Consider the following 25373-nt stretch of genomic DNA (forward strand, 5'->3'; position numbering starts at 1 on the left):
CCTTCCCTCCCTTCCCTCCCTTCCCTTCCTTCCCTCCCTTCCTTCCCTTCTTTCCCTTCCTTTTTTTTTTTTAATTTTTGCTGCTCTGAACCATTATTTCTGGATAGAGATATAAACTGCTACACTAATAGTGATGGTTTCCTTAAAAGTTTACCAGGCTGCTTTTATAGTAGTGGATTTCAGTTTTTTATTCTCAATATTTTTTTCTTCATTTTTCTTAGGACCAGGGCAGCCATGATCTTTACTGCTCTCCTAGAGAAGTACCACTTTCCTAGATACAGTAACAATGTGTAAAATTGCATCAGTGAAATAATCTTTCCACTGATCTATTTTCTTTTTCTGGTAAATTTTGTAAACTGATAAAATGGTGCAAAAACTGGAAAAACAAGTCTTTAAAGCATCAAGCTGGTGAGCCTGAAAGAATTATAGAAAGGCTTGTAGTACCATTTTCCCGGCAAAATGTGATTTAGGGGAGTGCTAACAGAGGGAAATGATAAAGGTAAAATTTTCAATCTCACTTTGAACTTTTTATCTCATATGGGAGATCTGTGTGATCGTCTGTACAACTGCCTTCCGCTTTCACTGACGCTCAGTCAGTGGTTGCCACAATTGATGAGGTATCTTTGCAGTGTTCCCAGGCTCTCACCTGAGAAGTTAGTCTCGTGACCATTGAGCAAGTCAGGCAGTATCTTTGGGCTACAGCTGGGCAGTGTATTTAAGTATATATTTACGTTAATGATAAGTTGAAGTCTATTGTTAGTCAGCAAAATGCACGCATCTAAGATGTTTGGTTGAGAAAGGATTCATTCAATGCTACCTGAAATTGTATACATCTGCTGATTAATTGCTGCCTGTGGTTTGCACTAGGAACAACAAGGGCGACAGGGTGCTATATTCTAGTCTCTAGTTACTTGACCAGGTAGCTTATTAATGTAACTAAAATAAACTGATCATATAAAAATGACCAACCATAATATCAATGAAAAAAATCATTTTTCATTTGCTCCATGACTGCCTCAAGTAGTTTCAGTGAAGCTTGAATATGCTTTTTTGCTCCTTAATTCTCTTAAGGAACGTGAGGTCTGTAGTACAAACAGAACCTCTAATCAGTCTGAAATACACTTCTGGAGCTCTTCATTGCTAACAACATTTTTGGAAAAGCTTTATTATTCACACATGAATAATTGAATCCAGTGGGCAAACAACCGTAATGGATTAACTGAACCATTTCAGAAAAATATGTTTATGTGCAATAACCAGCCCTTGGAAAATTCTATTATGGAACGTTATTGAAACAAGTAAAAATTAATCCGATTGTCTTCACTGGAAGTGGAATCAGGCCAATATTGACTACTGTTGTGTCATAGGCTAGAAAATAGTTTAAATTGTGAGTGCTAACAAGTGACACGTAAATGGGTGTATGTGTGAGGTAGTGTCCAAATTTTGAGCTCTCAAGATGCCTGCTGCATGCTCTTTGTAACTGGTCTACCTGGTCTACAGGGCTGGTTACGAACAGCTGGGTTAAACAAAAGTGGCACATCCAGAGTCCTCCAGATCCTGGAGAGAGATGAAGTCAGAACCACCAGCTGGGAGTCTGCTCACATGTTGTGCTTCTGCACACAAACTGCTTAGATAGAGGAAAAAAATGAGTCTTGGTGTGCCAGAAAAAGAAGGAGTGCTGGGAAGAAATGATCTCGGGGAAAAAAATAAAAATAAAAAATAAGTGGGCCTGAAAATAAGGTGAGGTTCCTGGCTTCAGGAAAGATCCTAGAAGTGGGGCAAGATCCTGGAGGTCAAGGAGCTGTGAGGAGATGGAGGCAAGGGGGATGGTGATGCTCAGGATGAGCAATGGTGAGCAACCACACAGCAGGGACAGACTCAACTTTCTGTGCTAGCATCCCACGCCAGCAGCCACCTCCCTGCAGGAAGGTAGTAGCATGGAGTAGAGAGCAAGGGAGTGTGCTTGCAAAATAGTCAAGTAGTTAGAAAAGTGTCATCTGATTGGTTCTTAAATGAACCCCAGTATCCAGATCCTCTGCAAGTAGTCATTTGCTCTATCTTGATTTTGACACCTTGACAGGATTATCCCCCAAAATCCTACATGAAATTGTGGCTCAGCTGATGGTGAGGAAAAGTTCCTAAGCAGGGCCATGACTTTCTCTCTTACAGTTAGCTGTGTAAGAACTGCTAGCAGAGGATTTTATTTATTTTTTTTTTTCAGTTGCCTCTTAAATCAGTATATTTTTTGAATTCTTCATTCTTCTGATTGTTCTAAATTCAGACCAAATTAGGCTGAATGGCTTTAGAACATATTTTTTTTTTTATGGGAAAACAAAAAAGCAAGTGTGAATTTGCAGTCATCTTCCCTGTTTACTTTGTGTCTGTTGCATTCCTTGTGTGATTTTTTTCACCACCGCAAAGTACAATTTCAGAAAAGCATTTGATTTTTCTTTACGTTAAAAAAAAAAAAAAAAAAAAAAAACATACAAAACCAACAAACCAACCAAAAACAAACAAACAACAAAAAAACCTCTGAAGGAGGACTGGGAAAATAATACCTGCTGTCATCACCACTGTATTTATTGAGGAAGACATTAATTCTTGGTAAATTAGGCTTGGTCTTGTGTAAAAGTTATCTGACTTTGCTTCTTACATGAAGTTATTTCAGGTGGTGTTTTGAATAGCAAAAGTTTATCTAATCATCTGTGCTGCAGAGGATCAATGATTTGTTCTTGCTGACTCCCAACAGTGCTTTGCAATGCTTTCAAAAGTGTGACGGCTGCCAGGCAGGACTACAACACAACACCATTTCCTTTTCAGGCAGCTTCCTCTCCATGTTCCTCGTAATCCCTTGGGGTCATTAATCAGAAACTAGTGATTGTATCTACATAATCTAAGCTAATTGGAAAATTAGATAAACTGTACTGGCACTATAGAAACAGTGACCTGTTTTATCTGAGGAGTTAGGTTTTTACCTGATGCACCTGAGACATTAAATATCCAAGAGGGCCAAAATAGATTACAGGTAAACTGACTTCTAAAGTACACCAGAGTTGTAGCAAGTATGAATTATCAATTACGTTTAAATAATTACAGATAAGTTGCCTGTTCATTTATTCTGCTAATTATTCAATCAAATCAACAGTCAAATTAGCTGTATGAGATGTCAGAGCTATGACTATTATTCTGAAAAGGTTTGTTAAGCATCTGAAGGTAGAATAGATAAGTGAAATTATACTTTTTATTGGTAAACATGAACCATCTAGTGCATACTTACAATGAAAGTATATTGGATCCAAATTTTTCTGAAATAAAGAACACTACAGTTATTCAGGAGAAACAAAACAGACAAAAGATACACTTTTTGTGCATGTTAACTAAAAATCAAAGAATCACAGAATGGTTGGGTTGGAAGGGACCTTAGGGGTCATCCGATTCCAACCCCCTGCCATGGGCAGGGACACCTCCCACCAGATCAGGCTGCCCAAAGCCCCATCCTGCCTGGCCTTGAGCACCTCCAGGGATGGGGCATCCACAGCTTCTCTGGGCAACCTGTGCCAGTGCCTCACCACCCTCACAGTGAAGAATTTCTGAATAGTTAATCTAAATCTACCCTCTTTTAGTTTAAAGCCATTCCCCCTTGTCCTGTCTGTCCGCTCCCTGACAGAGTCCCTCCCCAGCTTTCCGGTAAGCCCACTTCAGGTACTGGAAGGCCGCAATGAGGTCTCCCCTGAGCTTTCTCTTCTCCAGGCTGAACAACCCCAACTCCCTCAGCCTGCCTTCATGGGAGAGGTGCCCCAGCCCTCTGATACTCCTCGTGGCCCTCTTCTGGACTCTTGCCAGCAGGTCCCTGTCCTTCTCATGCTGGGGGCCCCAGAGCTGCACGCAGTGCTCCAGGTGGGGTCTGATGAGAGCAGAGCAGAGGGGGAGAATCTCCTCCCTCGCTCTGCTGACCATGCTGCTTATGATGCAGCCCAGGGTACAGTTGGTTTTCTGGGCCACAGGCACGCATTGCTGGCTCATATGCAGCTTCTCATCAGTCAACACCCCAGGTCCTTCTCCTCATGACTGCTCTCAATCTCTTCTCTGTATTTGTGCTTGGGATTTGTGGTTGTGCCCTGGCCCAAATACAAGACCTTGAAAAACTGGCTAGCCAATATTTTGTCTTTGTACAAACTAGTTTTTTGGAGTCAGCTGTCTAAAGCTTGCAGCAGGACAGCTGCAGGAGTGCACTTGAATGAAATGTTGCTGTGTGTCTTGCCTGCTATCACCAGACAGGACAGAGCTGAATTAAGAGATCCCGAGGGTTTTAATTTAGTTGTTCAGACTCTCCACCTTATAACATAGAAAAAAGGAGACAAAAGCGGTAGTTAGAATTCTTCGCTACCACCTTCTCCCCCTCCTATCTTCTGTGACAAATAGTTTCTGATAAAACCTAAACTCTGTTTCTTCCTAGTCTCTTCAAGATGACAAAAATTGGAAGCAGAATATGGCATCCTCAAGTACTGAGAGCTGCATCACAAAGGGAAGTTTGGAGGCAATTTGGGGTTGTGGGAATTTTGGAGGAGTAATCCTCTGATTGCTCAGGGCGTAAAATCATTGGGATGAAATCTATCTAGTTCTTTACTCAATAGTCTCATCCCAGGTATATGTGGAGGACTATGCCTGTCAGCTCAAGGGCAGCCCTTGGAAGGTGACGCCACTCATCCTGAGATTATTCCTCCTCCTTCTCTTGGCCTCCATTTCAGGGGATACAGATCCAAAACATAACTTTCCCACAATTCATGAGGCTCTTGAATGCTGCTGGGAACATTTTATTTTTATTTTCCCTCTCAGGTAAAGGGAAATGATCATTTCCTCAAACTGTGTCTTTAAAAACTGTACTTTCTATTTATTTGTGTGACCTAAATTATCGTCCCATAAGAACACAGTGTAGTAAGTACTGGACTTCTGTACGCTTTAAAGTACACAATGATGATCTCATTTGTTTTCAAAAATCTTGCTATAGTAGAGTTGCCTCTCCAATCTGATCGCTGAGACAGGATCTGTACATTTGCAATTTCTGTTAATGACAGTTGCATCTTATCTTTACAGAACTGCACAGCGCAAAAAGCATGCTATAATCAGTCAGTCATTTTTTTGAACTTTTATCTAAATGAGTCTCTTGAAGTTGCATCTGGTCCTTTTGAGATAAGATGCTTTGTCTGACATTCAGTGGAATTGCGTCTTTTCACTCAAGCAAACATTATATTGAGAGTTTCCTCTGATAGAATGCTGCTCTTGTATGAGCTACAGTTCTGTCCCTAATGTGCACTTCAGACCATTACCAATCCTAACTGTCGTCTTCTAATAATTTGCTTAATTTTCTTACTGTCCCCGCGGTGTTCAGTATCATATCACTATTAGTAAATTGAGCACAGTCTCAAGTGTTGAATAACTTGAAACATGGCTCCTTCAGCTTCGTCATCCAGCGTGGTTCAAGCAAGCTCAGCCGGATAAATGTTATACTGAAAGTACACGCAGCAGAGTATCTGTATATTCCATCTCAATTCATATTTCTGTCTTAAATATTATCCCTCGTATTTAACAGAGAATATCTGCTTCCAAAAAGTTTGGGTATGTTATTAGCTGTGTGATCCAATCCTGAAAATACTCATGCTGCTAATTCGCTTGACTTCAATGGGATTATTTCCAAAACTAGCTAATATTATAAAGGTAAGATAAAAACACAACCTAGATGTATAAGCACAGGTGAATGAGTTAAGATGTGAAGAAAATGCGTCTCAGTGGATATTACAGAGCTGTATTGACAATTAAATTCCTTTTCTGTTTTTACTTCTCCCAGTATAGAGAGCCACTTGGATTGTCAAAACTCTGCTGTGAAGTTATTACAGCTTGTCTTCTAGAAGACAGACTGAAAATATATTTACTGTTTTTTGCTAAGAGCTATTGGCCAGGGTCTCCCTTTTTAATCGAATGTAGAATAGTTTGATGACCAATGTATTTCTCCAAGAGAGCAGCTTTCCTTTTTCCTTTTTTTTTTTTTTTTCTTTCTTTCTTTCTTCTTTTTCTCTGGGTGGGGAGGTGGCAGGGGACATACTGCTCTTGAAATGTGCAGAACTCGCGGTGTGTATTTACCACGGTGCAGGGTTTGTATTTTTGGAAGCCTGGTGTTTTGGTTTAACTGAGACAGACTTGTTTTGTTTTTGTTTTATGTCCAGTAGATCAGGACAGTCAGCCCTGCCCATTAGGCTTACTCTGCTTGAAATTTATTACCCGGCCATCCAGTACTTACAAATGAACCTCAGTGAAGCAAATGGGCTGTTTTGTCTCTCACTAGCATTATGTACAATGCAAACAGAAGGCTGGTTAAAGCCGGACAAGAATATGGGTAATGTGGCTGCTGTGCTGTGTGCATTTCTGTTGCTGCCTGGCAGTGCTTTCAGTTCCTCCTTACTTCTGTGGGTTCTGGTTTTGTGATCAAGTGAGTGCAAACAGCCTGGGGCTCTGTATTCTCCCTGCCCTTCAAGCCAAAAACACTTGCCGTGCTCTGCTGGCTTTGCTGGTTCCTCTAGATGCAGAGCCGATCCCCAGCTGTGAGGTGTTAGGAGGGCGTTACCTCCTGAGTGGGGCAGCATTCCCTTTTAGCATAGTTCTCCTCGTGTCTTGCTCTATTCCCACGTGCGTCATATGCATTGTCTTTGCATTTAGTGTCAGACAGGGCAAACCCCAGCTTGCTGCATATTTTTATTTGATTTCTGTTGACTGTAGGAGCATGCTCATCACTCTCTGGCCTTTTCCATTAGATACCTATTTTTTTTTCTCTCTCTCTCTTTTTTTTTTTTTTTTTTAAATTTGTTGTGAAAGTTGAGTAGAACAGATTTACCTACCATAGCAGTAGTCAGTAATACATTGGATAAATCAGTGAAAAATAAGCCTGCAGAACAACATGATGAAACATCCACTTTGAACAGATAGTAATTTCTTTAAAAAACTTTGTGGGATACTCAGGTAGTTGGAGCTCTGAAGTCCAAAAAATGTTTCTTTCTCCAGTAAAATATAACCTCATAATCGTTTGCTTGCTTTCTAATACTCTCCATGTCATTACTACATTTCAAAACTAAGAGTCAGAGAATATTTTGTAAATAGAGCGTCTCTGGCTCTGATTTGTGTGTGGTCCCTCAGATACCTGACAAATAATATCCGTGCATTAGGATTATCGAGCTTGAGAGCTTTGGGTAGGTTCTAGAAGCATGCAGGAACAGCAGGCAAGCAGGATCTCAGCAGGGTACACTGTATGCCATCATGAAGACAGAGAAATCATCGAGACAACTATCCTGGAGGCAGCTTTAAGGTCCCACTGCTGCTGTCCGGAAGCAAACAGGCAAGCAGGGTGGTGAACTGACAGTACTGCTGAGAAGTGCTTGCAGGAGTCAAGGCCTAAGAGATAAAATTCAGTAGCCTAAGAGTTAAACTATTGAGAAGAGGCAAAAAATAAAAATAAAAATAAAATAAAAAATAAACTCTCACTGTGGTGAGAGCTGTTTCCAGCAAGTCTCCGTAAGGCCTGTCTGCAGTGAACAGTAAAGCAGACTGCCCCAAACTGGGCTCAACTTGAGTTCATAGACCCTGCAACCAAGCACATTTACAAGTGCAAGTCCTGTCATTTCCTCTGTGTTAAGAAACCCTGGAATAGCGAGACGTGCTGAGAAGGTAGGGTGTATTCCTGCAGGCTCTGCGCTAGAGGGGCTGTGCGGTGTCCACGCTGGCACAGCTTGCTGGCCGTCTGTGCAAAGCGGGGCAGCAGCTGCCTGAGCACCTCTGCTCTCCAGTCCAAGCCAAATTACAGAAGCAGAGCAAACGTGTTTGTGCTGCGTGTCTGTGCTGGGGCTGGCTCATGTGAAGCTACAGCCAGAGTTCAGCATCCAAGGGGTAGACGCCTCCAGAGTCATAGCTCTAAAGACCGATGAGGTCTACAGCCACGTTGTCTGTCCTAGACAACGTGACAGGCTGTACACTCAGATCCAGTGGTCCCAGCACCAAGCTCAACAGCCGGTGGTACAGTCTGAAATAAGTGGACTTATGTGGATGGAAGAAAGGCTGTAAATTCCCTGCTTTCCCGGGGATGTGATTGATGTTGTGCTGAAGGAGAACTTGTTCATTAAAACCCAGCTGAATCTCTGCGGGGGGAGCTAATGCACCACAGCCTGTTCTGTCATCTCCCACAACAACTTGCTGGCAACTAATCTTGGTCAGTGATGTTAATGAATGGAGGCGGGTTCCTCTCAGAGGGATTAGTTATTAGCATACCCCATCAGATCAGCCTTGTTCAAGTAAACAATTAAAATAACAACATTAAAATAATCATGAATGTATATTCCCGGTATGTCAGTGGTTCCACCCACGCGTGTGTACTTTGGTATTGCACAGAGTTCCCTTCTAGACAAACACCTTCGTTCACAACTGCCTCAACCCCTAAAGGTTCCCCATTGCAGCAGCCCAGCCACCTTCCATTTTAACAGCGGAACCTTTCAAGGAAAACTGGGTTTAGTATTGTCCTGTGAAAAAGACACAGTAAATCAGGCTGAAATACAGGGCCATAGATCTCCGGGAGTATGGCAAGGAAGGACAACCATTTCAGGCATTCTGTGAAAGGAATAATGGCTCTGAAGTGCAGCGTAAAACCTCATCTTTCTATATACACAAGTTGCCAAGCAGAACAAAATAGATTGTGACAAAGCAGTCCTTCCACATGAATGTGCAGAGTTAACGGCACCTCTAAACCTGTTCAGATTTTGATACTGTCTTCACAAACATTAAGGCCTAATTTGGAAGCCATCGTGCAGGCACCTTTCTTAACATTGCGAAGTAAACAGCACTCACGAAAGCAGCAAAATCGTTCATGTTTGCCTGGAACTGCTCTGTGGCAAACTGAATCGCTGCTTGAGGAAGGTGCACGGGGGGGGGCAGCACGGGCAAACAAAAGTGTGAGGGGCGTCTTCAGGAGGTATCACTAGTCGTGAGAATTCCTCTATTAGGGAAATTTGTGTAATATAATGATTTAATATATTTTTATTATCTTTTATTTTACTTTATTATTTTATGATGTAAATATTGTTTTATATATAAAACAATAATATATAAAGTAAATATTTTAATGTTTTGTAATATAATGATTTAATATAAATGATTTCATTCTTTCAAATATAATGGTATGGTACATTTCTGTGGTTAGCAAACCATTTTGTGTGTAGCTCTGCTGCATGGGTACAGCACGTGCATATACCATGTACATACACCAGAACACAAAACAGTTTCGTGATGTACATTCTGCTTATTAGCATAGTGTATCGGAAGCATCTTTATCATCTTTGTGACTGGAATTTTATTACCTTATCTCTATATGTGCCATAACAACTCAAATAGAAATTATGTGAGGAAAAAAAAAAAATCTTCCAGTTTTCAGACTATGAGTGTTGATGCTGAATTGGAGTAACATATTCTCAGGTATCTTTTCAGGTATTTCCTTCCTCTTCCTATAAAGTGATTATTACCCCACATTGCAGGCAGCAGTGGCATTAAGACTGAATGTTCTCACAATTGGTTTTTGTTTCTTCTTCATTCTGTTCAATGTTAACTCATGTAAGAGCTATTTAAGTAGCTATTATGCTTTTGTTAGCATATTTGATCTCTGACATCTTTGACACAGTATTTCTCTTCTTTTACATGAGCTGTTATACAACATTATTAAAAAAAAGCACTTTTACATATATAGGGTTACATCTGCCATGTTTGAGATAGGTCATGATCCGTTTTTTCTCCTTAAACAGATTTATTTTCCCCCTTTCCATGATGCTATAGACACAGCATGCACTATTACTATTTGTTTATGTAGTGGCAGCCAGCTGACACCTCAGCTGAATCCAGTTCACCAAGTACCAAGAGGCTTTTCAGATGACCCAAATGTAAGTGGAACACAGTGAAACTAAGGCAACGTGCACCAATGTGTTCTGCAGTTAGGGTCAGGAGACAGGAATATGATACATGAATTTAATTCCAAGTTTTCTTCCTAGGAGAATATAGCAGGCCCACATCTTTACAGTGGAGATTGCTTCTTTGTTGAAGCAACCAAAAAGAGTAAACTGGCTACTAAAAAAGAATATGAACAAAGAGCAAACATGGATTTCTGAAACACATTCTTGTATCGGCTAGCCATTATCCTGGGTCTGCCAGTGTAATATTTTGCCAAATTACCTGACTAAACTGGTTGGATTTCTAGCTTACCTCAAGGTCCTGTGCACTTCATTTAATCAAGGTTCAAAAGTTAGAGCCTTTGGCCCTCCATTGACATCAAGGGAAGAGGTTTCTAAGTCTGATCAGGTAGCCTGGCAAGGCTGAACAGTTACAGCAGTAATTCATACGTAATGTCATTGTCCCAGTTTGTGTCCACGGCACGCCTGCCACCAATCTCTGTTCGGTATGTAAAATGAAAACCCTCTGTGTGTGTCAGAGATGTTATAAATAATGCATCCAATTAGTCAACTGCGTGCTGCTGCATTTCCCTGATGCCCACGAATCTGAAAGCCCCAAAGAACCATGCGCTTTGGGAGAAAAGGTTTAGATAAATACTGCCTTTATTCTGAGGCCAGTCCTCTGTGCTCTCCTCTCAGTGTTGTACAGCAGAAGACATAGGGAGGCTGCCCCTTGCAGCACTGCTGAGGATGAGAACAAATACTAAGAGCTTGTGATGTGATTTCCAGCTGCGTGAGGAGGCTGCAAGATAAGGGCTGACAGGAGGGCGATACAGGCCCTGATGCAGGAGAGGCAGCGAGATGTATTCGCGTGTGTGCAGTAAAGGAGATTCCAGGCTTTTCCAGAAGCTAGCAGGCTCCTTCAGAACACCTTTTAATTTTGTATGGTTCCAGTGAGGTAACGAATTGTTGAATTTCATGAGCGACACCAGCACCGAAATGTGCTGCAGCTTGCCAGCAGTGAAATGAAGGCCAGCACAATGTGGCCCTTTTCTTCCTAGCCTGTGTTTTTCTTTAATATAAGGAACAAAAACTGCATTTGAAAAGAGAAACAGAATCAAATTAGAATTCACATTAATTAGATTTCCTACAGTAAAACAAGAAATAAATCAAATGTGATTCTGGCAAAATGGTTTCTTGCAGTTGCAAGTTTGGTTTTTCCCTGAAGAGATACTTGTGCTTGCTTTGAGGGGGTAATGAAACTGTAAACTGAAAAGTCATTTGAAAATGATAAATTAGGCTGTGATTATGCCAAGTGATATTAATTATGCTGATGGAGTATATAGCAAGGAGTTTTTAACTGATTCAGTTCTGCCTTCTGGCTTTCTCTGACAAGTAGCGATGTGTCGCGCATGGTTTGTTGGTGAGCATCATCAACAGCAGCAGCAAAGCCCAAACTCTCGGCGCTGGGTTCTATGTGAGCATCACCACACAGTGGTCCATGATTTAAACAATTGCTATTTATTCTGTTTGTATGAATGCATGTGTTTTTGATGGATGTTCTTTATCCATGAGCAGATGGCTGAAATAAAAATTGTGATGGTTTTGTTTTCTAATGTGGCAAGGACACGGGATTTCTCGCTTTCTGCTTTGAAGCAGCGTTGCTATCTCTTCCCCACAAAGTTCTCTCTAAGCCATGCCATTTTAAAGAAAGCCCTCCTTCATTTGCATGCCTCTTTTGTTCTGCCTCTCTGTGGTAGTATCTTTCAGCAGAAATGAAATGCTGAACTGTTAGTGAGCATAGTTTCCCTAATATCAGGATGCTGTGCAAAATAATGGTAGGGCCACCTACTGAATGTAAGGTGAAGTGGCGATTAGTAGAGCACCAACCACTGTGCAATTCTGCGTTCTTGACCTGTGTGTGGACCAGCAAAAAAAAAAAAAAAAAAAAAAAAAGGAACTGGACACAAAAATTAGCAACTTTTGAATTATCTCCTATGCCTTATTGTAGCAGCTTTTTACCGTTAGGAAATAAAAGTAAAAATAATGTATGAAGTTCCAATTTCCCTGGAACTTTCAATTGGCAAGACCCACAGACCGAAATCAAATGGACTTGCTGAAGGTGAGAATTAAAAGACCAGTGAATGCATAGTGGCTGCCAATTCAAATGCACGTTATCAGGGCACAGCTGGTCCATCTGTAAGTCCCTTCCATTCTTTTTGTGAGAGCACGTCACGGCTTTATACCGACGTTCAGTGCAAATGCTGTGTGCATTGTGTATCGAATGCATTCTCTCTCCTCGGTCACGTGTTGAGGTTTATTTTCAGCACAGTGACTTGAATGACAGTTTTCCATTTTCACTGATGGGATCAAGTTCCCAGCTCAGGCTGAGACTTTATTTTGATGTCAAGTGGAAGGGATCTTTTTTCTAGTTCAGTAGAAATGTGTCTGCCAATTATCTTCAAATCCCTTAAAACCCAGATGATGGAGAATTAACCTTTAGCCTTGGATAGTAACATTGTTGGGGGTGGGCACTGGCTTGTCACTGGAGTGAGCAACTTGGAGTAAAACCTGGACCAGGAGCAACACAGAATTGGGATGTTCCCAGACTGGGCCATGGTATGGGTGCATGTGAAATTCTACCAGTTCAGAAAGCTACTTCAGTAAGAAATAAAACTAAAGAATTATTTAGGCAGAATTCTTCTAATACAGAATTAGTATGTTAAAGCTGCCAAAGTGCAGAAATGACACACACACACCAAAAAAAAAGTCTCTGAAACTTTAATTTACTTTGTGGATGGGTACTGCAATTATCTTTAATTACATGATCGTATTTGTTTTTCCCCCACATCTCTATTTCATGCAGATGTGCAATGGGCTGTAGATACTGAATCAGCACCTACTCAGTATTTCACTTTTAGTAGTTGAACACGTGGCTTTACTGCATGCTACTGAAACCTTCTACAGAAAGGAGGGTTATTAATGCCTTCAGGGGGCTGGTTATATTGTCTTTCATATAGCTTGGTAATATTTTCTTCTTTACTGTGGTAGTCTTTAGAAAGTCATGAGCCTAGAAAGACTCTTCATGTGCAACGATTTTTAAAATGCCCTTGTCAGTGCGATGGTGGTAAAGCTCCCGTTTGCTCTCCTAGTAAGAGCGTTAAACTTGGATAAACTTGCTACTGTCCAAGTTTCAAGGGTGAGCTACACACTCTTAAACGTACTCTTGACTTTGTATGTCCTGTGTGATTCTATTATTGTTCATCAACTGTTTTTTAACCTACATTTGGACCTTGCGGAAACTTGAATGTCCTATTCTCAGTAATGTGCAAGTACAGTACCTGGGCACAAATATTAGACCGCAGCTCTATTTATCTGTTTTCTTATGATTCAGTGTTTTAACTTGTATAGGACTGTAAGCTGTTAACCTTTCCAAAGGTGTTGTTGAGACTTTGTTGTTGTTGTTCTAAGTATTATATTTTGGCAAAGAAACCACCCAGGAGAGCTAGTCTCAGAAGATTATGTGGTAACATTTGAAGACTCTGGTGCCACCTATGCAATTGTGGGATGTAGGCCAGGCACAAGAGAGAGCCGTGTACAGGTCTTGCAAGGTGATTTGCTGGAGAATGGTTAAGAGTTAAATTCTAGGAATTTCAAAATGCCATTTATTCAATAAAATTGCCTACAGAAAACAGAACAACAGTATCATTGTAACAATTAATTTCAAAATTTAATGTTTGAATTCCTAAATAATAATCAAAAGCATGCCAAGGTTTTCAGAATAACAGGGAACTCAGTTAAGAAAATTCATTTTGCTCTAGACAATTTTTTTACATCCACAGATGCTGTAAATTTCAATTTTACACTTCTGTCTGATAGCTTAAGTGAGACAGAGTTTTTCCCACCATCTGAGAATATAGTGCTTTGCCGTTTGTATTAATCTATTATTTCCCAACAGTAGCATAGGTCCCATGTTCTTATCAATGTGGAAGGAAAAAATGGAAGCACGACTGTGCTGGATTTGGATTTCCCTGAATTTTATCTTTTGTTTTTAACGTAACAAATCTGTGAAGCCTCAGCGCTGTATTACTAGCCAAGCATAGAGGGAGTGTTTTGGCTCAGGATGCACAAGCATTAGCTGAGGTACGTACTTTGCTATCCTGGGGCTCTAATACCTGCATCTGTTCTGTGAGAGAGGCAGGCTGTGCTGCAGCCTTCACAGCCTCTTCAGAGTTGGGTTGCATTTTTGTTGTACGTCATGGTGGCAGCTATCTGAGTGGGGTCTGTTACAACTAATGAATTTGTGATGAGCACCGCTCCAGTAATCCTGTTGCAGCCAACTCTGCTACAACAGTCCCATCAAACACTACTACACACAAAATGCTTTTACCTTTCTCAAATCTCTCCCGTGGCGATGGTCGCTCCCCTCCCAGCACCCTTCCCCTCTAGGGGTTCCCATGCCGGTGTCGCTTGTGTCTGGCCACGTACCCGCACAGCAGATTTTGGCGGGAGGTACCGAACAGCCGTGTAGAAGGCAGCCTTAAGATGATGCTAGCTATGATTTGAAAAGATTCGCTCAGCATTAACTGGTACCAGATGAAAAGGAGGGAGGTGTGCAGTAGGGGATGGGTGGTGCTGGTAACCAAGTGAAAAGGAACTGAGTTTGGAGCACAGGCTAACCACGTGTTTATAGCATGTTTTATAAAGAAATAGTGGGTGTATCCCTGAAAAATGTATGTGGCCTGCTCTCAGGTAGTAATTAATGTGTTGTCTATTATTTTTGTTTAGAAGCTTTAGAAATTCTTAGGTCTTTTCAAACCTTAGTAATTGATGCATCAGTACAGCATGCTTTTTGTTACTCTGTTAGCCTACAGTGTTGGGATTCTGGTTTTGCTCAGTCATTCCTTTGGAAATTGGTCATTAAAAACTCCACAGGTCTGAAAGGATAATGAAACACATTTTCAAGCACAGGCAAATGGCAGACAGGTGGCAAATGCACACACAATCCTATATATAAAAGGTCTACTGAGTAAATTTAGTGTTCGGTAGACTACCTGTAGTTAATCCAGTGTTTCTCTAACACAGGCAATGGATGCCTGGCACCTGGCATTTTGGGCAAATGGCAGTTAATGCCTCAGGAGAGCTGCACGGTGTTTTAATGATTGGGCTCAAGAGTGAGCAATCATGAAAAACATTTTTTAGAAGAAGGAATTAGAATAATTTAGGAATTTAGAATAAGGAATTTTCTGAAGACTCCTGCTACATTTACCAGAACACAGATATTACAAGCTGTGAACCAGATTGTGCCACTCTTATGTAGGTCAGATAGTACCTTGCCTACACAGTGGGGTTGTTTCCTAGAGTGTATCCCAAGGTAAATATAGAACATACTGTCTGGTCTGTGCAGTGCAGGCGAAGGACATAATGCGCCACCCTGACCCATGATCCAAATGTATTTGCAAAGTCTTACTGTTTCTCAGTTTATGGAACTTAGTGTGACGGTCCACACCTGTAGAGGTTTAAATTCTTTCCCTTTTTCTCCTTTTGTATTTGATGCCCACAAATGTAAAAGAGAAAAGAATAAGCAGAAATTTCTGTTAGCAAAATCTTGCTGTTTGTCCAGTCTAGTAAGGCATTCACCCTCTTGTGATAAAAATCATTTTCCTAGCTAGACCATATTTATTATTTTTTTGTAGCTTAACTGGTTTCTGTAGGTAGAGCATCATTATACGGTGGGTTTAAGCCACTCATTTTTTCTTGAGTCCTTGTTAACCATTCACTCCTGGTAGCTTAAAAAAGCACTTACTGGCAAGAAAGACTAATGTTGATTCGGTAGCCTTTAATAGTTGCTCTGCACAAATGGAAATGGCATGGGAAAGAACAAGGAAAACCTGCTCCAGTGTTTTTCATTCTTTGAGAAGTGCACTCACAGCTGTTAACAAAAAGGAAAAAAGAGGACTCAGAATTCCCTATCCAGGAAACCATTCCAGTCCCCAGATCTCAACACATACTCTGAAAATGTCACTCACAAGCAACTTTGTGACATTCACATCCATGTATTTTAGTTCCATTTCGAGGCAATCAAATTTGCGAGTATTTTCATTCCAGAATTATCTTCCTTAAGACTAATTAAGGTTTTGATTTCTTGAGACCTTCTTCACTTTAATTTTTCACTGATGCTTTCATTACTGGGTAAGTTGCTTTTAAAACTCAAGATGAAGAAATACTTTCCTTGCTTTATGAGCTCTTTCCCTGGAGGATTTTACCATAGAATGTATCTCTGATGATGCTTAGCCACAGGTTTCAGTCACTGGAAGTCAGTCAGGGACTGACACTAAGATTTTGATTCTTTCAATGTCTTTCAATGTAAGTCTTTTTTTTGCTTCTTCTCTGAGACTGTTTGGGAAAAAAAAAAAAAAAAAAAGTCTGTAATAACAGCAGCTCTCAAACTGAAGAGAAAATATTCTCCCTTATCTAGATGACATACCCCTTCGTACTAAATCTGTCACCACCACATCCTTGCAGCCCACTCTCTGAAATGCCTCCAGGATGATAGGCTTTGTGATTAATTGGAAAAAGAGCAGTCTTGCCTCACCTCAGAGTATGGGAGTAAAAATAGGCTCGGTGTGGAAGACGCTTCTGAAGCAGCACATTTTTTTGGTTTCCAAACCTACTTAGGGCTGTTCCATGAGGGAGAAGGAGGCTGGGGTTTTAATGCATACAAATGTGCATTGTTTGTGCTGTTTATTTTGTGCTGTAAGGTGAGTGGCACTTGAACCAGACCGTAAGGAGCCAAGAGACTGCCATCTAACCTGGTTTCCTAAGGAAATGAGCTCTGCACAATAAGCATGTGAGTCGCTGTCTGCCCTCTTCTGGTAACTTTCAATCTACTTCCCAAGTTCTTGCAAATTTGAACTTAAGTCCATAAAGCTGTGTGGAGAGCGTAGCTGTTTTCCTGGATAGGGAAAGGAGCGCAGTCTGTACAACGGACCACCCAAGTGGGGGAGAGCTCTCCTCACAGCTTCAGAAGCAGGGAAAGCTCTGACCAGCGCTTGCCTCCAGGGAAGCCAGCCAAGAGATGTCACACGGTGGGAAGCCAAGGTTCAGGGCTGTGCTGTCTCTCGAACTGGCGTCGCTCCACCCTGTGATTTGGGTGGGGAGTGCGGGGCCTTCGTTGGGGTGCCCAGCAGCTGCTGCGGCTGGCCCTGTCCAGGGGCCACGCAAGGCCTAGCTATACTGGAGCTGCACCGGGCTGTGCAGTGGCCTGCCAAACTGCACTGAAACGCACTGCTAATGCCCTGGGCTTCCTCCTTACCTCCCCATGGGGAGAAGCACCTAGGTGGAAGGGCAATCCTCTATTGCACTGACAGGGAGAGGACACTGCAAGCTCTCCTCCTCTCAGGAGAGCTGCACACATGGATGCAAGGCTGGCAGCTTCTGGCGCGTTGTTAGGACATTGTTTTATCTTTACTTTTAGTGGAAGGGATAAAGTGGGCTAGTAATAATGGGACTGATAAATGAAAGGAAAACTGCAACCACGTAATTATGTCAGAATGAAGTAACGGCCATGAAAAGCCAATTAAACCACATTATGCAGATACATGTAACAGAATACTATTAGTAAGTCCCTTGCAATGGCATGCCTGGCAATTAAGAGAGCGGTATTGGCGATACACAGTGAAAACAGAGGTAGCGTATAGTTAAAAATGTTTGGAGACAAACAGTGCGTGGAGGACCAGGATGGCCTTAAACAGAATGCCGAGTGTCCCCAAATATACCAGCACCCAGGGGAAAAAAGTCAAATATGTTGTTCCCAATAGACTGTCTGACTAGGATGCTGGGCACAGCATGGAATAATTTATATCTATCATCAAAATAAATTTACCAGCTGATTCATAAAAGAAAGGCTGCAGTGCAGTGAGTAGTCTGTTGTCCAACTACCCAGAAATAGCAGGTTGTCAGCTAATAGCGGTATTTTGTATTTTTTCTAAATTAAATGAAAGAAGCTAATGGAATATTTATACTTAGGCAGTAAGAATATTAGGTAATGTTCCTGGGGGGGGGGGAAGGGGAAATAAAAAAAATAATAATAAAAAAAAAAACCTGCCACCTATCATGTTTCTTTCACATCAGATATTGGGATTTGTTGAGAAAGAGTACAGAAAAAAGAGCAAAGGTTCAACTCTACCCTTCGCTTCCCTTCCTCTACCCACTCATACAGTGTTTCTCATCTATAGTCAGGGAGAGCTGTGCAGGAACAACGTGGGTTCAGAGTTCGCAAAGGCTTTACAGAAAGACACGTCCCTACCAGAAACTATCCCCATGTGATTGTGGAGAACTCATATGAAGGAATGAAACCAACGAGGAATTTTTGGTGTCACTGAATGGATAAACATGCAGGGGAGTTCACATCCTCCTTACTTCTTCATCATGAGAGAGAGACCTCTGAGACATGCTACCAAGAGAGTCTGCTTGCAGAAAAACAGCATAGGTCCTTTAAATATTTATCCTACATACTGTTTTCCAACAGGTACATGCAGGTTGTCTACTTGATTTTTGGAGACGGTTGAACTAGTGTGAAATGTAGATAATGAGAGGTCAACAGCATATGTGCCTGCAGCAGTGCTTTCCTGAGATGATATAAAGCAATAGAAGGGAGAGAGGGTGTGTGTGTTAACACTGTGATTACAGAATCCAGAAAATACACTTATAAGTGAAATTCTATCAACACCAGAAGTACTGGGCAGTTGTAGTTAATGAGATCTCTCCAAGCCAAGACTTAGGATAATCAGGAGACATGCCTTCAGTTAAATGGAGCCGGAAGGCTGTTAAGGTTAAGGCATTTAATTGTACCATAGTATCTGTATTTCTTTGGGCTAGTTTTCCTCATACTTCTACTTGTGGGAACGGCGATGCTTTCGAAGTGCTTCACTGTCTCTCTTTTCACAAGTGAAGGAACTGACAATCAGAACTCTGATGTACCTTAGTGAGATACTGTTCCAATGGCGGAGCTGAGAATCGAACCTTTTTGTGTCATAACTGGTTGTACTCTGTATACTGGATCATGCTGCGTATAATTGCACAATCAATTTAGCTACTCAGAGCATTAAACACCTGTTTTTCATCCTTGTATTGGAAACTGAAGCATCATATTTCTTCTTCAGCCAAGAAATAACTTAAGTTCATTGCTTTCAGCTTTTCCACAAGTCAGAGAAGATAAATTGTTTCTGAAGTAAGAAACTGTCACCTAGCAGAGAGGATGCGTTTCCTGTAAACAAGAAAGAAATAAAAAATAAAAAACACCCCAGCCAGAAGTAGTAAGTCTTGAGCAACACCTACAGGAAAAATGGTGCCTGTGATAAACGGGCATCTCTCTGGAGTTATGTCCATCTGCCAGGTGTGTTGTGTTCTATCAGGGTGTGCGGCTGCGACACACACTGCACATACAAGCCCTGCTAGAGCTTTTGCCTGCTTTTGACTTTGAAAATTTAGCTTATGCCTTTGCAAAAAGTGTTGTTATGGATGTTCCAGTGTTGACAGTAATACTGCTGAGTACAAGGTACCCTTCAGAAACTGTTGATGTTCTTACTGCCTATTTCCACAGAACCCTCAGCCAAAATATCACTAATAATATGAACTTTTAATTTCACAGATGAAGGAACTTGGCGTCATCGTATACAACTGCAGCTGCCTCGTCCTGGATTTACAAAGGATATTTGCCCTGTACAGTTCATTAAAATACAAGAATAAAATACCTCCAAGTTGGTCTAAGAGACTGTATGGAGTGTACGATACTCAGAATAAACTGACACTGCAGCTGAATGAGACTAAATCAGAAGCTTTTGTGTCGGTAAGTTCTGAAATGAATTGCAGGGAGGGAGGGAAGGGAAGAATCTTATTTATCTCATCAGACTTTTGGAATGCCTGAAATACAACATCTGCTTATTCTCCTAACAGTCTCTTCTATTAAAAAAAAGAGTGGTGTGACTGGGTTAGGTAGGTCTCAGTAGCATGCATGAAAAAAAATCAACTATCTCTTCACTGATACGGATTTTCAGTTCCCTGCATAAAGTCCATTACATTGTTGTGTTCTCTCTGACGTATTAGCTGAAGAAAAGGAGTTTTACTTCTACAGTTGAGTCCCTCTGCTTTTCTATCTTCTATTTTCTTTTCTAATATTTAAAAAAAGGACTACTGATGGAAATTATCATTAATAGGAACATATGTGGTATAGCTTACGCCTGTACTTAAGCATTTCTCTCAATTGGCCCTAGCTGAAAAAGATGCACATTACTGCCATGTACTTAGCCAGAAGCAGCTATTAACAATGAGACTCATGCAAGTGACTGGAAACTCAGCTACAGAGAAAAAACCACTATGGTTGTCACCTATGCATCACTCTGCTGCCTGGGGAAGTGGTTACTTCAATAGTCAAAAGCTTTTTAAAAAGTGTTATCATTTATTTTATGGTGCAGATGAAAACATATCACACTATATTTTTTTCACTCTGATTTCTGTGACATGCGATTTGACAGGTCTGAAAACTGCTGGAGAATGAGTGCATTATTCTTTTTCCATCTCTGTAAATTTCACTTTTCTTCTTGCATTCAGAAAATGATAGGGAGGCCTTTCAAATTAGCTGATTTATTTACACTAGTGGATATAAGGTGAATGACCTGGAGTAAATAGATTGTAAATCAGGTATCTAAAATGATATATAATAAGCTTGATATCATAACTTGGATTTTTATCCATGTTATTTCTAAGTATTGATCCTCTTCGCTGTTCCCTTGAGAGCATTCATGCTTCTGTAGAACACTATCTACTTTTATTTTTAAATGGTATTTTAAAACTTCTAAAATTCAAGTAGCAGTCCCTGTGGAAGCACTGTGTGCATTTTTAATGGGAAGAAATGGAACAGTCATCCATCTCAGAAGTGATGTAGCAAAACTGGAAATAAGTACACACACTGATAAGAGATAATGAAAAATAGAGTATCTTTCATTTTGGAGATAATTGTGTGAGTTAAAAAGAAACTTCAAAATCAGGAATATACTGAAGATGATAAAAAGTTACTTACCATTCTGCATAAAACAAGGTGAAAACCCCACCATTTTATTGCCAGGTAAGTCTAAAACAATGCAAGGTATGTAGCACACAAGTTGTATGAGCCACTAGCACAAGATGTTGGTGCAGACAGTCAAATGGGGCAGGGTTTACCTTCACCTGGTGGGAGAGACATGGAAAAGTCAGGTGTCCAGGATTTTCACACTCCTAGTCATTCAAGAGACAAAGAGCTATTCCAAAGTGAAATGACTGAAAATCTGGAAGTGCCCGAGACAGCCAGAAATTAATAGTTTTATTAAGATACATATACTTCCATTGATTTTGGAGAGTCTTAAGCTAGTTTCTGTTAGCTTAAGTTTAAGCTAGTCCCTAGACTAGTTTAAATTAGAAAACTTACTCTTCAACAGCCGAGTAGCTCTAAAATTAATTCCACCTGAACTAGTTGTCATTATTGGAACTAGCATGCAAACTCCTTCTCCTTTCTAAGAAATCTGTAAGAAATGGAGAAATCCTGCTGAAAGGTATTCCTGCAAGGGTGCACAATAATGAAAGCTGGGCAAGGCCAACTTTAAGGGACATGGAATCCTAGACAAGGAAAAGTGGAGAGAGACTCTTACAGAAATTGCTCTTCTGCATGCAGTTGGCAGAATGTGCACTTCTTCCCTCTGATGTGTTCTCCTTTTCTGTGGGAGACAAAGGCCTCTTGTCTTGAAATCCTATTCAGAAAACAAAAGGAAGGAGTTACTGTACTCAGAAGCTCAGATCAGCTATGTCCAATACCAGGAGCTACCTGAATATGTAGTCACAGCCAGTTTGGTTACTAGGATATCTATCATACCAAAAAAAGTAACTTTCCTTCTGCATGAAGAGGCTGCAAAATGGGCTTTAATGTAACTGAACGACTTCCACATACTTTGTTCTGACATATTGTTCTGATGCCATAGAAAAAACTGCTCACAGTGAAGGGCACATACCTACTACTGAACCTATCTGAATGGGCTTGTCTGAATTAGTTCCTTATAGCTACTGCATGAGGACTGTGTAGGGCAAGGAAGGAATTTAGAGATCTTGCAAAGCAAGGATCTTTATCACACAGTGTATCACCAATGTGACATGTGCTTTGACATGGTTAGAGGCCTTGCTAGTATGGAGGGAGACAGTGACCATCAAACCACACACTGTTAGGAAACACGTCTCACTTCCTCATTGTTAGTTAGAGACGTGCCAGGCAGGTGTTCATCAGCACATGAAGTACTGCCCAGCTAATATCAAGAAAGTACTAAAATGACCAGAGTGGGTCGCCCATACCACAAGCAAACTAGTGGAATGGTAATGCAAGCGTTACAGGTAGAACCAATGTTTTTCTTCTAAGTATCTTTGGCTTTCTGGTCTTTGTAGCGAATGCATCTGAAAATGAGAATGCATTAACAATTTTGTTCTTTAGCTGTTCTGTCTATAGCTTAGAATTTCTGTTCAAGAAAATATTGAGCATAAGAATCGTGCAATAGCCTCTTTATGTTTCAGATACTAGTTATCAAGTATGTTTAAAACAATCACTTTACACTTCTTTGTGAGTCCAAATTTATTCTTTGAAAAATGTATTTTATGTATTTTGCTTTCCACCTTTGTGCTGTGTAAAACAACAAGGACAACGTTAAGTCATTGAACTTTTTTTCTTAAGAGTCAGGAATCGTGGCTGTGATGTTGCTTAGCAACAAAATCATCTTCCAGACTGGCTGATAAAACCTAGGAGGTCTGGGTTGTTTTTCTTACTGTTCAGGAATGCATCCGGAATATTGGTCTTGAAATCTTGCTACTGTTAATTTTCTCATATTTTACTAACTTCTTTATCTGTAGTAAATCTTTAGCACCAGTCAAGGATTAAGGCACTAAAGTGACAGGTATTCTATAGAAGGAAAAAAAAAAAAAAAAGAACCCCGCCTAAAGAAAACATAGTCATCTAGATGTCTGGATGCCCCCCCTGCAGATAACAAAGGTGAGGTGATGCAGCAGCAGCAGGCTGTAAGTAACTGGCTCCTGCCCGTGCTCTGCGACCGACCTTTAGCAGCCTCTGCTCTCAGGAGCTGTGAGCAGCGCGGCAGCAGCTCCACCTCTTCTCTCTGCTTGGGCAGGAGAGCAGAAGCTCCCTGGCCTCTCTGCTGTAGATGGGTGATTCTGGCAGGTCTTCACCTGGCTGCCCCACTGCCCTAGGCGCAGTGCCAGGTACAGAGCTACTCCATACTTGAAGCTAGGTTTTAAGGTAAGCTTCTTGCAAAACTGCAGCATCTCCCTGCAGCAGTGACTGAGCAAATGGTGACTGTGTTGTGCTTTAAACAGGACCATCTGACACTAACCAGTCCTGGAACTCTTTGCAACAGAATTATTCAAAATGTGAAAACTTCAATGAGAGCTTCTGCACTGCTTTCAAGCTTGTGCTGTATGCGTTCTACCCGCTTATATCTAAATGATGAAGTTTTCAAGAAAAAACTAAGCCTTGAAAATAACTCTTTGTATGTTTGAGTATTCCAGCAGAACAGGTAAAGGTATAGTTAATATTCTCTACTAAAATTCAGAATAGTACCTGCTATCGTAGGAGGTATGAGGGGAGGAGAAAAATTTCTATCCCCGTATTTTAAATGCAGTATTTTAATTTTTGCCTTCACAGAATTCACCTAAACTCTTCTGCCCAAAGGACAGAGTCCTGGATATTGAAGCTATATACAACGTTATCGATGATGCAAAACAGTTTGTATACATAGCTGTCATGGACTACCTGCCGATCGTCATCGACACAAATGCTAAACGGTAAGTGTCCATGTCCAGGCTAGCACACTGTCATAATGCCATTAAGAGCTGCTGGAGAAAATGAACCCAGAGGAGATTAGTTACCATTGTGGGCCAATTTCTTTGGGCCCAATTCTGCTCTTATTGAAATCAGTGAGAGTTCTGCCATTGACTTAAATAGGAGCAGAATTGGGACCTAAGAAGACGTTTCCAGTTCTGGGCCCTAAGCTTTGGATCTGCCTATCGAAGGAGATCAGAACTTGTCTAGTCTGACCACCTGCAAGAGACCCAGGAATACAAGAACCTGCCTACACATTAATCCCATTTCTTATGCTATTGTATTCACTACCTTGATAACACAGCTACTGCTAGTTTATGAATACCATATAGCTATCCAACATAGAGTGGGTGTGCATGTAAGAGAGAAGAAACATGCTGTGAGTTCTCATATAAAACACGGGAGATGTCATAGCCATACTGAAATATATGTAAGCTATTTCTGAATTCAGCACAGATTATATTTTAAGTTATATTGTAGTTTGAAGAACAGAGAAATGTTAAAAACAAACAAAACCAAGTAACTTTTAAACACACAGTTTATATGGAACACTAAAAAGCAGTCATGACCCAAAACTGAAGCCACCAGTGTTCTAAAACCATCCAACTCAGAAGGCAAGTATTCAGTAGTCCCTCTTTCTCTTGGTAACGCTTGCTATGAACTGAACAGCTACTTAAGCTTGCCATTTCATCCATGCACTTTAACTGAACACGAGGAGGACAAACTAAACGTGGCTGTTATGTGCTTTTTTCAGTTTTGCACAAAGGTATGTTTTGTTCATATTTTTTTAAATGATTTGACTGATATCAAGTGTAAGCTATTTCAAGACTAGAAGAGGGGTTTTCAGATAAGCTCATTATGTACAGCCTCTGTCACACTGACAGAATCCAGGGTAGTGCTGTAGGAACCTGCTTCACACCATCCAGCCCTCTTGTTTCTCCTTTATGCTGGAAAGGCTCTTCACATGTAGTACTGCTGCAGTGTTGCAGATTATGTTATCTGCCACATTCCTCCCTTTTTTGTTCTCATGCCCAAACAATTCAGAAATCCATTGGATTAGAGAGCTCCAAGGAAGCCACCTGTGTAAATTCTTTTAATGTTTTCCCTAGCAGCATGGCTTTGAGTTTGAGGCACTGTCACAGCTTCCCTACCTTGTCAGTTCCCAGATTTTCTGGCATTGCAGAGCTCAGATTTCATTAGGCTGAATGCCCTGAAACTAGTGGAATAAAGAAAAAGTGTGTTTTATCTAATTCTCCCTGTCCTGACCTAGTCTCACCAAGAGTCAGGAATGCAAGGCTTGAACTAGCAAGAACAGGCAACTCAACAGGTGGAAGATGAGCACTATGGAGGCCAGTATCCCACTTGTTGAAGAATTTCTCCTATCTTGATCAGGAAAAGCTAGCATCCTCCTTAAGCAACCCATCTCCTGCTACTGCTAACAGATAAAGGCACCATGCACAGCTCTTCTTTTCAAAGCAGGAAATTAACAGAAG

At 40.9% G+C, this 25373-nt stretch overlaps 1 protein-coding gene and 1 long non-coding RNA gene across 12 annotated transcripts in view; one reads left to right on the forward strand and one right to left on the reverse strand.

Annotated features, from left to right (window-relative positions):
* The window catches only part of PLD5 (phospholipase D family member 5), a 198377-nt gene that overhangs the window by 163122 nt on the left and 9882 nt on the right, over positions 1-25373 (forward strand). For all 11 annotated transcript variants that reach the window (XM_035320752.1, XM_035320748.1, XM_035320749.1 and 8 more), the window contains 2 exons: positions 19624-19821; positions 23704-23843. In XM_035320752.1, the coding sequence (XP_035176643.1) occupies positions 19624-19821; positions 23704-23843 (338 nt within the window). The remainder of the gene's footprint in view (positions 1-19623; positions 19822-23703; positions 23844-25373) is intronic.
* On the reverse strand, positions 10584-25305 carry LOC118163790. Its single transcript, XR_004749188.1, has 4 exons — positions 25157-25305; positions 21656-21754; positions 21052-21197; positions 10584-11064 (listed from the first exon to the last, which is right to left on the reverse strand). It is a non-coding gene; the product is annotated as an uncharacterized LOC118163790 (long non-coding RNA).

This window comes from Oxyura jamaicensis, chromosome 3 (genome assembly GCF_011077185.1).
Source record: "Oxyura jamaicensis isolate SHBP4307 breed ruddy duck chromosome 3, BPBGC_Ojam_1.0, whole genome shotgun sequence".
Classification (NCBI taxonomy): Eukaryota; Metazoa; Chordata; class Aves; order Anseriformes; family Anatidae; genus Oxyura; species Oxyura jamaicensis.